Source organism: Hippoglossus stenolepis, chromosome 12 (assembly GCF_022539355.2).
Source record: "Hippoglossus stenolepis isolate QCI-W04-F060 chromosome 12, HSTE1.2, whole genome shotgun sequence".
NCBI classification, from domain to species: domain Eukaryota; kingdom Metazoa; phylum Chordata; class Actinopteri; order Pleuronectiformes; family Pleuronectidae; genus Hippoglossus; species Hippoglossus stenolepis.
This window is the reverse complement of record NC_061494.1, coordinates 12,632,379-12,647,925: the sequence shown is the minus strand read 5'-3', so window position 1 is coordinate 12,647,925 and position 15,547 is coordinate 12,632,379. Positions and strand designations below refer to the sequence as shown.

General features: G+C 41.4%; 1 protein-coding gene across 1 annotated transcript; it reads right to left on the bottom strand.

The window, feature by feature from the left end:
• Positions 1-4,814: 4,814 nt before the first annotated feature.
• Positions 4,815-11,977, bottom strand: cxcl12a (chemokine (C-X-C motif) ligand 12a (stromal cell-derived factor 1)). Its single transcript, XM_035173213.2, has 4 exons — positions 11,841-11,977; positions 10,062-10,179; positions 8,970-9,053; positions 4,815-7,172 (listed from the first exon to the last, which is right to left on the bottom strand). The coding sequence occupies exons 1-4, from the start codon at positions 11,905-11,907 to the stop codon at positions 7,145-7,147; spliced, it is 297 nt and encodes a 98-aa protein (XP_035029104.1). The 5' UTR covers positions 11,908-11,977; the 3' UTR covers positions 4,815-7,144.
• Positions 11,978-15,547: the final 3,570 nt, after the last annotated feature.

Here is a 15,547-nt window from a genome sequence, read left to right as displayed (position 1 = left end):
TTTATGGTGTTGTTCTGGCCAAGCTATTCTGTATAAGACTCACTAACAAGTCACGAATCCGCAACAACAAATTGTATCCCCTCTCCTCTGATCTGCAATCAAAGCTAGATTAGCAGGCAAATCTAATTACAACAGTCATGCATCATTCTGCCTTTTACCCATAACAAAAATTAAATTGTTAATCATTACTGAGGCTAAACATGGATAAAATAATATGGCTAAAGGCTCATTCATCCATTCATGCTCAATAGATACGCAAATGGAAGAAGCCTTCTTTACGTAGTCTGCATATATTTTGTCCGTATTTGTGCAGGTCCTCTGAAAGCTTACGGATACGGACAAAACAGACAAATCAGAGCAGTACCTTTGGAGATCATAGAGGGCAGTGTAGCGCAAGTGAGACAATCATTGAATACAAGGAAGAAATTTCAATAATGGCGGAACTGAGGAGGGACTTTGCGAAAAACTACAAGCGCCCGAGCACTAACAGGAGCTTTTGCCTTTGTCTTAACACGTACATTCTCATAACTTCCTCCACCATCGCCATGTTTGTTGTTGTCAGAAATTCTCGACTCTGCGCTACCCTCTAGTGGATGTATTGCTTAACAACCATGCCACATAAAGGACGCTCTCTCGAAGTTCAGTTAGTAAAGTAATAATCATGAAATTTGAAATGAGCAACACAGCTATCTACCCCTTGCAATGACGACAATCCTAAATATTTCGGGGGTATTGCTTACATCTAAATGCTATTCAGATGTACTCTGGGTAATTTCTCATTCTGCTTCTGGAACACTTAATTGTTTGAGGGTGAACAATATTAGTCGATGGCATTAGGCATCAGACCTCCCTGTCTGTCGCATCTGGACAGCGTGCTCAGGCACTGAGTCACACTGCAGCCCGACAGAGGAGCCTCTATAGCGATCGACCTCATGAAGAAAAATGTAGTCTGTGGTGCTGGAGATGAGGCAAGTACAGTATCATCAGTTTCATCTTCAGATAATGGTGTAATTGTTTCTTTCTTCTCATGGTTAGTCACATCCTCCATGGTCTTTTTCTCCCTCTCTACGGCTGTCACGTGGCGCTCGGAGCTCCACATGGGAACAGATTAAACCCACCAATTCATAGATCAACCAGTTGGGACGTGGGTGATAATCCTGAAAGGAATGGAGATGAAGGGCAGCGCAGTGTGTGATATGTGGGTAAAGTTTAAAGTTGGGGGTGTTTCGGTCTCTCTCTGGGCCTCCTACTGTCCCCTGAGTGTGTGTGTCCTTTGTGTGTCATACGTACCTAACATCCAGGGTTCGCTGTGGTTATCCAGGACTTGAAATCTGGAGGAATGTGTTATTGTGTGGAGGGATAGGCCCCGCGTCCTGTGCTGTGCTGTGTGTTTTCCTCTCATTCAAACATGTCTGGCGATGGATAGTATTGGAACTCATAACCTCTGCAATATTAGCACATGAAAGGTAGAGAGACTGCAGGGGGCCTATTTTAACTGCTCATAGGGGCCCCTCTATTAGCCTTCCATTCATTCCCAAACAGACACACACATGCCACTGTTATTACACAATGCATGTTGGTCACTTTCAACATCCGTCGCAGGAACAAACTCTTCAGAGACGTTCAGCTGAGTAAGTTTGTCATAATTGTGATTAATGTTCTGGCGGGTCACTGGCAGTGTTGAGGCAATTAACGACACTCGGCGGCCCCCTCTGCACAATCAACAAGTCATTTACAAATCATTACATGGGACTTTTTAGTGTATGAGTGTGCACTCGTGGAAATGTGCTACGGGTCATCTGATACCAGAACAGCTACAAGTCTGCTAATGTTTCCCTTGGGGAGCATGATTTTGGTGCAGCCGATGCCCCAGGGCAGTGGCCTGCTCTGGGATAAGGGGAGTAAATAACAACAGAAGGGGGGAGCAGGAGGGGAATGTGGTTGAGAAAGAGCGGGAGCTGTGGATTCACACTTTCCAGATGCACACATGTCGACTTCTCAGATATTTAAAGTGTTGGTGAAGAAACTTTCTGGATCAGAATCACAGTCACAGTTAAGTTGGTTTATCTTCTGAGTGCTACACAGCTGTTTTCACACATACATACTGAACTCCAGGTAATCTCCTGAAATTATCCGGAGGGGCTGTATGTGAGATCACGAATCAGAGTTAGTTGCTGCAGATATTCTCTCAGCCCCATAGTAAAAACTCTGAAGACTGTCGGAGTGAGCCCATGTGAGAATACAGCAGGGAATTATCCAGAGGATTCACCACAAGCGAGTGGGCGCATTGATGGCATCTCTAACACACGACGTGAGCAAAATTGAAAAAGTAAACCCTAGACAAAAAGAAGGTGCCATGCACGTAGAAGATGCAGAGGAAGATGTCAACCTGGAAACACCATGAGATTAGAGAGCTTTGGTGATAAACAAAAACATGTGATCTCCGCAGCGGAATTTATACGTTACAAGCGCCCTCCTGCAAGCTCCACCACCCCTCGTCTGAACAATCCGGAGATATTTCTGATGTTGTGAATGCGTTTGCCCAGAGAATCTCCTGCTGTGTTATTCATACATGAAAAGCAACGTCTGGAGAACACTTGTGCGGATGTTTTCTGGCGTTCATGTCTGAAAGCGTCTAGTATGGCGTTTCATATCTGGGAAAGGAGAGCTTTGCAGACAGCATTAAACATTGGTAAAATATCACATTATTATTATGTTGTTATCTCTCAGGCTAAGGTTTCTAGTTTTAGATCTCAATCTTTGTTGAAACAACCCTTCAAACAGGAAAGAAACCCAAAGATCAATCAGTGCCACATGACAGCTGAGTGTCTGCTCTGCAGTAGCTGACCTGGTGCTCATGGCTAATTGTTGAGGGGGTTAAACAGCAAATGTCAAGTTTCCTTTTGGGGGGGATCAAATGTTTTCATGCAAAACTAGTACCAGGTCCCTTGTTAATAGGCTCGGGAAATGCTACAGAACTGGAGAGATGATTTGCAAACATCCAGCAGAGCAACACCACTACATCATTTCAATACAATGTTTTGCATCATGTGACTTTGGGGTGAAAGAAGTTTACATCAAGCAAACCAGAGTATTTTCACAGAGCAGAAACAAATATAATCAGACTTCCAGTGAACCACAAAGCATTGAATAACACCAGATCTGTGTGCAGTCACATCCTCGTTCTGCCAGTTCAAACAATTCACAAGTTTCAGATCACAGCTGCACAACAACTGGCCTGATACTTTTCATTTCCCTCCTACTGATTACTGTCGTGTTGCGCCATTCTACTCCTCCATGGTCAAACCCCGGTGACGAGTAGGTTCCTGCGTTTCGACCACCTAACATGCTCCGCAGGGCAGTGCTCATGATGCCTCGGCTTTTATGGTGGTGACATTTTAAGGGCCCTGAAATTGCAGTGTGCAGCTGCCAGAGTGGCTAAAGGTAGGCTACAGCAAAGTTAATGGCCATGGAGTAGAGTGAGGAAGTGATGTCAGACACGCACACATATATGCACACACATATTAAAAGTAACCCCAGTTTAACTTTACCACCTTGTAGCTTTTATTAAAAACTGGTCTGACCGGGGAGAGCAATATTCACTGGGACCTTCTTGAAGTGGCTTTCTATGACCCCTGTTACCCTCTCACGCACGCACACGTGCACACAAACACACATGCACGTTCAATTTTTATATTTTCATGATGAATAACCACTAAGTGGAATTTCACTGGCTGCACATCTGGGAGCCCTTACGCTCCAAGATGGAGGCAACATGCAGTGCAAGTGAAACGAGCACATTCGCTCCTCTCTTCACTCACTTACGTGTCATTCTGTTGCATTTCACACGACAAATCTTTATTCATCTGTCAAGGTGTCAGTTTTTTTCGGTGACATTGCGGCTGAACCCTAAACCCCAGCTGAGTCTTGAAGGCAACGCTGAATATGAATTTCATATGTTTGGTCCTGTCCATACATTCCTCAGCCTTCCAGCAAACCAGTGCAGTGACGACTGTACAGCTCATGGCGCTGACAAACCTTCAGGTTTCATTATTTTTATCCACAGTATTATAAAAACTAGCCTTGTGACGCTGACTTTAATGAACTTTTTAACTAAGGTCTCGCTTCAGAATGTAGCTTTTTCCCGGATTTTCCTTGAGCCAGAGGAGGATGACTTGTCTCTCAGGTTTGGTGATGAAGGTGTGAAGCACGCTGGTGTGAACAGATCTGGGATATGTTTATGTAGGCGTAGTGCCCAGTTTGCCTCAAGCACCGACATGGCATTGAGGAAGATCAGTCGTGTGAATCTGCCAATAACACATTTAATCATGTTTTCAGTTACACTTCAGTAAACTCAGTGTGCAGAGGTATTAGTGCTTTAAAACATCTCGTTTACTCTGCAAAGCCTCCTGATTAAAGGAGACTTCTTTATATGTTTACATTCGCTGTTTATTGTCTCTCACGCACATCACGTTTCATATAAAAGACTTGGCTTTACTAGCTTTTCAAAGATTTCCTGCATTTTTTCTAGTGGTTTCTACTGGCAGGTATATGTAACGTGCACATAAAATATCAAGTTAAACTTTTTACATCGCCTTTTATTACACGTCAGGCTTCATAGGTTTGGTGACGCCACCTGCATTAAGTAGTGTGTGTTGGCAGTGATCCCAAGAAAACAATGACTATTACAACTGCTTTTCATTAGTTGAAACCACACATAAGTCAGTGATGATTAGTGTGTAGTAACATATTATTTTATTATTATTATACATAGCATTATTATATATAAGATAGAATGCAAATGACATGTGAGCTATTTGTCGTATAAAGTTTAATTGAAATATTCTCAGTGAACAATTGTCTTAAATGCTTTACAGTGGTAGAGATGTGAAGCTCTGTCTTCTGTGTGACTGATAAAACTGTCACACACAACAAAAGCTGCTCAATCTTAACATTGCAGGGGAGGAAAGTACGTGTTGCTACCTGCATATTCCCGCAGTGATACCCACATTTAACACAGTTTAACACAATCAGGTCATACAGTGGTTATACAGTATGTGATTCATTTCCATTCCAAATTGGGACAAATCAATGGCTCTATCTCCTCCTGACTCCGCTTTTTATCACGTTTAAACTGGACTTCAAAGCTGGTCAGTAAATGTCGCAAAACCAGTTGCGTGCTGCCACTCAGTGCCGTTTATCTCCCCCCCTTATGTCTCAATCAGCGAGCCACATATACTACCGTGCTCCGCCCCACATAATGCCCTCAGAGGGAAGTTAAAAGTTCATCCCTTTTCAGCCCTAATGTTTTCCTAATGGCCGCTTGTTGAGTTAATAGTTAAATCGCAGGCAGGATCATTGTCCTTGCCTTTCATTTGCCCTTGTGAGTAAAGCTAAACACATGTTCTCACATCAAAGCTTCAGATTTACCCTCTGACCCGCTGGTACAGTAAGATTCCTCCAGCTGTGTGTGTTGGCTCTGGAAAAGCCTGCGTTACACTGACTATAAAATGAGGGAGTCCCCAAGCCGAATAAACGTGTATACATATATATATATATTTATGAAAATACTCATAACATACATCATATATTAAAAGAGTAGCTATAACATTTTAAAGATTTCCTTTTTTTTTTTTTACTGACAACTTTTACGGTTAAACGTAGACTGTTTATGGCTCGATTGTGAGAGTACAATTCCTTCATTTAAAAATGTTGCACTGAATATATAAATGCATAAAAGAGTACAAAAATAAAACATTTGTATCATATTCATTTCACATATGAGGGGGAGATTTGGAGGAATGGATGAACATATTTCCCTAAATGCAGCTGCACATTCATTGATCAAAAAAAAAAGAGAAAAGAACAGGAAAGAGCAAGATAGACATAAAAATAAAGACTGAAGACAGAATTTAACGATCAGACTTAGTGAGTAATAGTAAATTTTTGTTGTTAAAACATTAATACATCAGATATAAAGTGCGTTGCTATCTGCATGACAGTTGTAGGTAGTCACATCTAGGTACATGTGTTTGTTATCAGTACTGATGCTACTTTCTCTGCTGTAGAAAAACACAGCCTGGAGTTTTAACTATTGAACCTGTAACTTTTTTTCAAAATTGCTGTACACCTTTCTTTCAAATGGACATTCATACTAAGAGGTTATTTCAATCAGAGTTCATCTTTTTTTGACACTGACTGTGATTGGTTGACTGACACAGATTTAGGATTCCAGCATATTTTGATTTATTGGCTCCTACATTAAACGTACTTGGGATCCAGATGCTCACGCGTTTCTCTAAGACTGCAAAAAAACACAGGATCGCATAACCACAGCGACAGACCGGCTCAGGAAATGCTCGGGCCCTTTTTGGCATCCTAATTTCCATCACAAAAACATTGTAATTGCCATTTTTACTAGGATCTTGTGTACGTCGTATATAATCATTCTGGGGGTAGCTGGCCCCCCGCTGAAATTCCATGCTCCCAATTAACTTAAAACATGAAATACGACTCCGCCACTGTGTTCCTCAGTTTTTAGATGAGAATCCAAACACTCTTGTTGAATAATTTGTAAATTTAAAAAATCAGAGGCAATCAGAATTACTGGATCTCATGTTTAGGTTAGGTTTAGTTAAGATAAATCAGTTTTCTCTCGGCTCAGCAGGCTCCAGTTCTCTGCTACTTGCAAGTCAGACTTTTGCCTCGTGTTTGTTGGTCTTCCCACTAACCTACAACTCTCCCCTTTAAACTCAGACCCAACCCTGAGGTATAGGTCCTTTACCCTAAATGACAGAAAGGCCAGAGGAACGAGAGATATCTCCAAAAATAGCTCTTTACTGTTGAAGTCCATTAACAAGAAAGTATATACATTATATTGAGAAAAACATACACTCACAGATATAATTGCACTTCACACTAATAACATCTATGACCTCTATAAAGTGGTGAAAGTGGTGATGGTGACAGACGGTGGCGGAGGCTGGAGGATCGGTGTTCACGGTGAAGGGGTCGTAGATTCGTTCCATGCAAATGGCCGCGTCAGCCTGGCGGCCGGGATAAGTGCTGTACAACATACCAGATGATCTCAGGATGGTCCAAATCCTCAGTGGTGAATCAGGAGGATCTCTGCAGGATTTTTATTTCAGTTGGCCTTCTTGTTTTTCTTCATCCTGGAAAGAAGAGAAAAACGTGTTATGAGTTTGATCATAATGCAAAATAGATGTGAAGACAACAACGTCAAAACATATTTGGGGCTGACTATAACACAGTTGGTTGCTTTCTGTCTAATTCATTAAAAACAAGAAGAACAGATTATAAAACAAATATGTTTGGCAAAGTGACAAAAATAAGGTTTTGCATCATATCCACTTGGACAAACTCTTGCTGTTAACTTGTAACTAATAAACACCAAGTGAAAAATTAATGAGTATTTGTTCAGCCATGACTGGATGCCAAGGTTACAAAGGGAAAGTGCCAAAAGTCGGACTTTATATATATTTCTTGTCAAATGAAAGCAGCTGCTTAACGTTTACAAAGCCAAAATATTTCGACCTATAATTGTTGCTGATTTTGGTGGTTGGTTGATTTTATTCTACATTCATATTTAGAAAATTATTCAGTCCACCTTTAGTTAGTTGGCGATTTCTAACTCCTGTGTTTTTATTCAATTAGCGGCTGCCAGGTTTTGTTTTCGGAAACTTCTGAGTTCAATTCTGGTCAATGAAAAAATTACTTGTTTGGATAAATCAGGCGTCTAAAGATGTAATTTTACAGAGTGCTCATCTGCAGCAGCTGCACAGTGATGTGCACACGTTTGCAACACAAACGCTTGATCGTGGGTGGGCACTTTAAATGTTGACTCTGGTTTAAATGCCGAGTCCCATTTCAACTGATTTGAAAAAAAAGAGTAATCACGGTTTTGTTTACTAAACTTAAGTGCAGCGTTACAATCGTGTGCGTTTTTACACATTGTAAATAAATTTGTCCCTAATTGGAAACACATAAGGCCTGATCCATTGTGAATGAGCGCCATCGACTCTCTGCATGAGCTGTTTTGTTATGCAGAGGACTGTTCACACCTTGACAAGTCAACGCTCCACAATCAGACTCAAGACAGACAGTCTGACCGCAGGACTGTGGGCGGATCAGTCTGCAGGCGCTGAGAGTGCACGTCACGAGCTGGAGCGCAGAGGACTGATGAGCATTCTGCATTCGTTTAGGTTCCTCACATGGGAAGCTCAGGAGATCCACTTTTTTACTAATCTTTATCTACCTCCAGATCCCAGGACACAGTTTGTTTTATCTGGCCGCTGAGGGGGTCCGTATATGACTGCACAGATTTAAGAATGGAAACTTGATCCCTTCCATAAACTTCACGGTGCCATAGGGTTTTTTCAGAAAAGTGCCTCGTTCTTCAGGGCAGGAAGGAGACAGTGAACATTGCTGTGGACTTTTGGATGTTTAGCTGCTTTAACGTCCATGAGTAGAGGAGGAAGGTATTTGTATAAAGTTGCACAATTCTTTCCTCTTGTGTCATATTAAAACAACTCCAAGTGAAGCACAAGTGTATGTTCAGTAAAACTGCATTTTCAGACAAGGGTATTGTACTAACAGTGGTGAAACAACATTACACTGAGAACATATTAAATGTGGGATCATCCCACATCAAACCCACAGTTTGTGTGCGAAAGTGAAATCCGCCTCTACTCCCAGCTGATCATGTATCAGCATGTTACCAGTTTGGGCTACGATATAAAGTTGGGCAATCATGAGCTGTCACTCTCACAATGGTCCATTGATAGATGCCCAAATGCGCATATGCACTTTTTGTGTCTCTGCACTGCTCTACTTTAAATGTCTATAGAGTGGACGTGATCTTGTAGGGCTTCAGACGAGTGGTCGGAGACAACAGGAGCACTTGTTGCTGCAAGCACACCATCCACACAATCTGATTTATGCGCACTCACTTGTTGATAGCGTTCCTCATGTACTGCTTCAGCCAGCGGACCTCTGGGTTCACACACACCTCTTTGCTTGACTTCAGCTTGGCACTGATCAGAAAAAAAGAGAAGTTTCCCACATTATAGCAGAGCTGAAGATAAAAGGGTGAATTACTCAGCGTGACACTATGTCGACACGCTGTTATCAATGAGCCTGAATTAACACCAACTCGCCACTTCGACACATATGGGGAGCTTTTTCACAGGAGTGTATCAGAGTTTGATGATGACCAATGACTCTTCCCCGTGTTTGTGAAGCTGTTGCATTTATTCATGTATAACATGTGTGCATTCAGGTACTGTCTCTCAAAGATCAGCCCTGATTGAGCGATCTAATTAATGTGCAGTAAAAATGTGAGTACATGAAGGCTGAGGAGTCCATCCATCAACCTATGGCTGCAGGCTACATTTTAAATCCAGCATACCCCGGTGGTTATTTACAGGATGTAGGCGCCCTGTTTTCCCCTAAAATCTGTTTAACACTTTCCCTGTACGTGTAGTTGTTAATCCTCCCAGTTGTATTTCCTACTCTATACTTTTAGTTTTTACTGTCCATTGTGATCAACCACAGTGCATTGCGGCTGCTGCTGCTGCTGCTGCTGCTGCACACTCCCATCTGTAAATTCAGCCAGTACAGGCCAAAACAATGAATGGGATCAGACCGAAAGTTTGTAAGCACAGTATGCAGAGGAAACACTGTGTGACAAGCAAATGAGAAGCACACCCAATTAGAGAACCCGCAACTCTTGCTTTCATGCTGAAAACAAAACTGCATCCAATTTCCACCTTCCTTAGACGGAGCACTTCCTGTGGATGTGACAGTAAAAATGTCCTGCTTTCTGTGGATGTGTATGAGGCAGAGTGAGAGAGGGGCGTGTGTGTGTACACACACATTCACAACTCCTTTCTCTAACCTGTCACCTCGCCGAGATTGATGGTGAGAAATGTCCAACGAGGGGGGACCCTGTCTGATTTTTAAGTGCCGGGATAGAAAGCGTGCACCTCTGCGTGTTTGTGTGAGCGCCACACATTGATATCAGTATGAAAACCAATACTCACATGACTTGGAAGGGGCAGTTGGGCGTGTTGATGAACCTGAGCTCTCGGATGTAGCTCCGTGGAAGGTTGTTAACTGTCGAGCGGCAATAGCATCTCTCCACCAGGCTGATGGGCTTTGCTAAGAGACAAAAAAAACATTTAAGTATCAGTTACACAAAGCAATATTTAAAGCAAAGCATGTTTCATAAGAATAAAATAAATAATAGATTATATGAAGGTAATAATCTCCCGCGGTAACTGACATACTACATAATATATGATAAGAGTAAGATTAACCATTATTATTATTTCAACAATCAAATTAGGTCAAAATGTAATGATGTAGCAAGCAGATAAATCCATATTCCATATTATCTTTGACATTGCGTGCAGAGCCACTACAATTCTACAGAAATGTGTCCATACATCCAAACAGCCCGCACACTGCACAGCTGTCAGATTTAAACACTCATCTTGGGTTAGCTCGTGGCTGGAGCCAACAATTCAATCAAAATCACATTTTTTAACTTTCTTTCTTTCTTTCTTTTTCCTCATCCTAGTTAAGGATGTTGAGCCTCATACAGATTGTTAAACCCTATATGAGACAAATTGCAATTTGTGATTTTGGGTAAACCCCCCAAATAATTACTGATTTCTTTCTTTCTTTATCCAAACTCGCACAGAAACATTTTCTTATATTTATATCAGCATTTGCAGATCCCACAAACACAAAAATTCTTTCAGTCATATACACAACTGTGTGGTCCTTAAAACTTCATGATGGATGTTCAAAGTTTCCATTACAACCTCAGCTTGCAGGTTTGTACACAGTTGAGCAATGTGGAAAAATAAATAGGATTATGTTTTCTTTTCTTTACTCTCTATTTGAGAAACCCACAGTTTACATCGGCGGAAAATCAAACGTGAAATTAAAAAGCTATACACCATTTTTTGGAGGAGGTCAATCGGGACAAGAAACCCTTAAGAAAGGGTCTTAAAGTGAAAGTAATGGAGCGCAGGAGGTCTCACTAACAGATGGTCAGAAGTAGATTAAACTCGATGCTAATTATTTATTTTACACCTGGGCTCAATCTATTACCATAATAAAAGCAGCGACACCTTCAAGTTGTGTGATTGGTGTCGCCGTGAAGACTACCCGGCGCTTTGTCTTATTGCTGCCTCATTTGCGCGTAATGAAAACAAAGGGCAGAACAAATACACACGTTGATCAGTGAAGAAGTGGAATTTCATTACAAGCAAGCAAGAAAACACATGTGCAGCCAGTTGTTTTTGTTTTTCCCCTCTGAAGAACCAGCTCACACACAATAATCCAATGTGGTAATGATAATGAAAAAATAAATAAAATGAATTAAAAGAAAGAAGAAGAATGTTCAATTTAAATGTAAAAGTATTTTAATTGCATGTAAATAGAAATTGGGCTTTTTAACTGAGTTGTCTAGAAATTGTTTGGACGGGAAACTTTGATTTAGATTTTTTTTAAATAGGATAAAAGGAAACATAGTATAATATTCACAAAAGTCCATTATGGTTTTAATTAAGTACAAAAAGACATTTGTGAAATGGAAAAGCGGATCTAACATTCCTTTCCAGTTGTGCATTTTTACGCAAACTTTCATGACATTTTTGACACATGAATAGAAATTAATCTTTACAAGTCAGCAACTAAAATAGTATTTTATAAGTTACATGTAATTCTGGTGTTATTTTACACCGAAAGCTGCAAATAAAAGTCTAAATATAGCGGATCCAACAAGCGAAACAGCCAAAACATGTCCATACCTTGAGCTGGAGGCGCATATGTCACCACAGTGAGCGCAGCCACGAGTGCCAACACTTTCACATCCATTCTGCGTTAATGCCGCTGAGGGTTGGTCCTGCTCTCAGTAAAGTCCAGAGGAGATGTGACTGATGGGACCACGCTGCAGGAGAGTTAAATTAAACTCCAGTGTCAAACCACCCAGGAAAACACAGCCACTTCTTGTGCGGGTTGACAAAATAAAAGCCCCAAAGGAACATGCCTTTTTGAAATCTGATTCTCACGAAGGGATGAATTGTAGAAAGTTGCAAACAAACAAAACAGATGTTTTAAGTACAAAATGTGGAGTTCACAAAATCTATCAGCGATTGTTCACTTTGTTTCCACAGCTCCACGACTTTGTTTTGTTGATGCTCTTATTTTGAAAAATAAAATTCTTGTTTCCTGTTTCATTGGGGTGATTTCTGATAGGCTTGACCAGGCAGCCAAGTTACGCACAGCGCTCAATAGAAACGCATCAAACCATCAATCTCACACACACACACACACACGCAAAAAGAGAGAGAGAGAGAGAGAGAGAGAGAGAGAGAGAGAGAGAGAGAGAGAGAGAGAGAGAGAGTGTGTGACAGAGAGAGAGAGAGAGAGAGAGAGAGAGAAAGAGAGAGAGACAGCGTTAACCAAATGTGCCTTTATCTGCTTATGTCCCCACAATGTGCCTTTCTAAACAGATTTAGGTCCCCACAACACTAGTAATACTGATACAATACACACACACACAGCAATTTTTGCATAGCTGTGTGTTGTGGAATATTTTTGGCGAGCAAACTTCAAAAGAAACCGATTTAATTTAATTTTTTATTTTTGTGCTTCTTTTATTATTTTATTTAACCCTAATAAGAAACACATAATTTGCCCACCAGGCAAACTCTGGACACAGTTTCCTCGGCTCTACATGTTCCTCCTGGCTGATTCTGAGGCTATGAAAAGAAACAGGAGACGTTTTAGTGCATGTGTTTGTTTTTAGTCATGGTTTGTCTTCTCGGGGGCTTCATTGGCCAAAATTAATTAAAAGCCAAAAGTGTAACTGGAGATGACTCACACGAGCATCAAGTGTTTAGTTACATTGATGGTTCTAGTTAATAGACAGTGGAGATGTAGACACAACACACACACACACACACACACACACACACACACACACACATCAAACACACCACAACACATCGCACACCTCACAACTCGTGACTTCATGGAAAGGAGTAGAGCTTTTCTCAGTTTCAGTTTATCACAATACAATTTATACAGCCTGCTGAGCATTTCCAATGTGTGTGTGTGTGTGTGTGTGTGTGTGTGTGTGTGTGTGTGTGTGTGTGTGTGTGTGTGAGAGAGAGAGAGTGTGCACCCTCAGTGTTGTGTTTGCGGGTATTATTAGCGTATTTAACAGAATGCAGATGTGAAGTCAGTTTCCAGACGTTTGGCTTTCATCTTCCAGAGCAAACACCCCAGTGTACGTGTGTGAGTAAATGTGTAATTTCAGTGTGTGTGTGCATGTCAGAAGTTTATCCTAAACCATAAACAATCTTTGTTTTTAGCTCTGATCACATACTTTACTGCTTTGTTACCTGAAATATTTACGGTATAAATAATTGTTTTTGCCAAATACACACAAGTGGACTGAATGCAGTTCCACAGTATAAGGCTCCATCCATATAAATACATTTACATTTCAAAAGCGATTTCAAAACTAAAACGATTTCTGTCCACATGAGAATTTTAGCTCCGCATCAGTAATAATCCCCTGTCCATGGAACACACCTGAAAGTTCACGTACACTGGGGCACGTTTGTGCCAATGTAAACAGGAGGCTGATTGTCCACTTGGCAGTTGGTTGCTTCGTTACCGAAATTACTAAAACCTGACAATAATGGTGAAAAGTAAGACGAAGGATTTGTTTATCGACGACACGATGGAACTGTTAATGGCAGCAAGTGTTTACAACGATTTGCCGTCACTGCTGGTCGTTGAGTCGTGTGTGATAAGAACCAATCAGGAAGCATATGTGAGTGACAGCTTCATCGTTTCCAAACGCTTCCGTTTTAGCCGCTCAAATTCTCCGGAGTAGTGTGGAACAGGTGTGACCATAGCAACAGTGATGCATTTTAAAACTGAAACGTGGAAGTTTGGATGTAGCGTTGGTATATTCTGAAATCCCTTTACTCTGCAGATAACAAAAGCTTGCACATACTGCAGAGTGAGGATGTATTTTGCGTGCACAGAACCACGTTGATAATGTGCATAAGCGATTGGTTTTGGTATTTTCCGTTCTTTTTCATTTCTTGCAAACATATTCTCACATCACGCAGCTGTGGGAAAGCAAACCACCTGCTGACAGCTCACTTTATCATGAAAATGAGTGAGAAATAGAAAAGGGTACTTCAAGGAGAATAACAGAGTTTGGCGCTCGTGATTTACTACATCTTGCCACCATCATGAGTAAAGTAGCCTACAGATAATTATACACACAATACGTCTCCCGTGGAGGGATCATTAATGTTGATTATGAAGTGATTTCACAATTAAAACTTATGTGTTAGTCTGTGCATGTTTATCATTTGGCGTCTGATGTTTTTGCTCCATACTGTGCCGACAGTTTGGATGTCAGTTGTTATAGATGACGCCATGGAGACCAGACGGAGCAGAGGAGCATCAGCTGACAGCTCAATGGACACATATTGACTTCTCTCACAGACCACAAAGGCTGATGTCGAGTGTGTGTGTGTGTGCGAGAGACAGACTGAGAAAGAGAAAGGTAGAACAAGCAATGGGGTGAAGAGCGCAGCATAAAAGCCCATGTATTTGAGTAAGGGTCTCTCAGCTGGGAGTGAAAGGTGACATCAGAGGTTCACAACAGCTCCTCAACCTGCTCGCTCTCACACAGGATGCCTGGCATGTCACCACAATACACACCCCACGTCCTCTCTTCTACTCCCTTGCCAAACCTGTGTGAGCCTGCACACAAAAAACAAAAGTATGCGGTTTTCGCAAGCAAAAACCCCCAAATGGAAGTAATTTGTCTTGAACACCCACACATGCACACACATACATGCACACACACACAAGATATGTGATAGATATAAATGGGGGCCATCCTGCGACATGTCATGGGAGAGAAGTCAGAGCCCATCCAAGTATTTCAACATTTCTGCTGCAATCAGTGAGATTTACTTTCGTTTGCTGAGGTGAATGGACTGTAGTGGTGTGGTTGCATAAGCAGATTTGGCAGCACATCTTCTTGCTCAATTGTTTCATTCTTTGTTGCATTAGCAAGTTCTCATTCTGCATTTTCCCACAATAAAACACTCTCGTTACCAGGAATCGTTCAAATAAAAGTATCACCCGGAGTGTCTTCTTTAAAACAAATAAAAGTTTCTTGTTTTTTCAGTTGGCATGTGTGTTTCCATGATGTCTTCCCATTGACAGTGGTGGAAGTGATTCACATGCACAGTATGCGCTACCTGTTTGCTCACACCTGTCTGTAGTATCTGATTTGTGGTGCAGGGTTCTGTGGGCCATCTGTCTGTTTTGGGAGGTCTCGCTCCAGGGGTCCATCTCCTGCTCTCTGCCTGAGTAATTTCTGACTGTACGCTCAAAGAACACTGAAAGTGCTTTTTTGACCGCTAGTGTAAATCACTTGTCTGGTTTTCCTCTGAAGCTCCGAAGGCATAGCAGG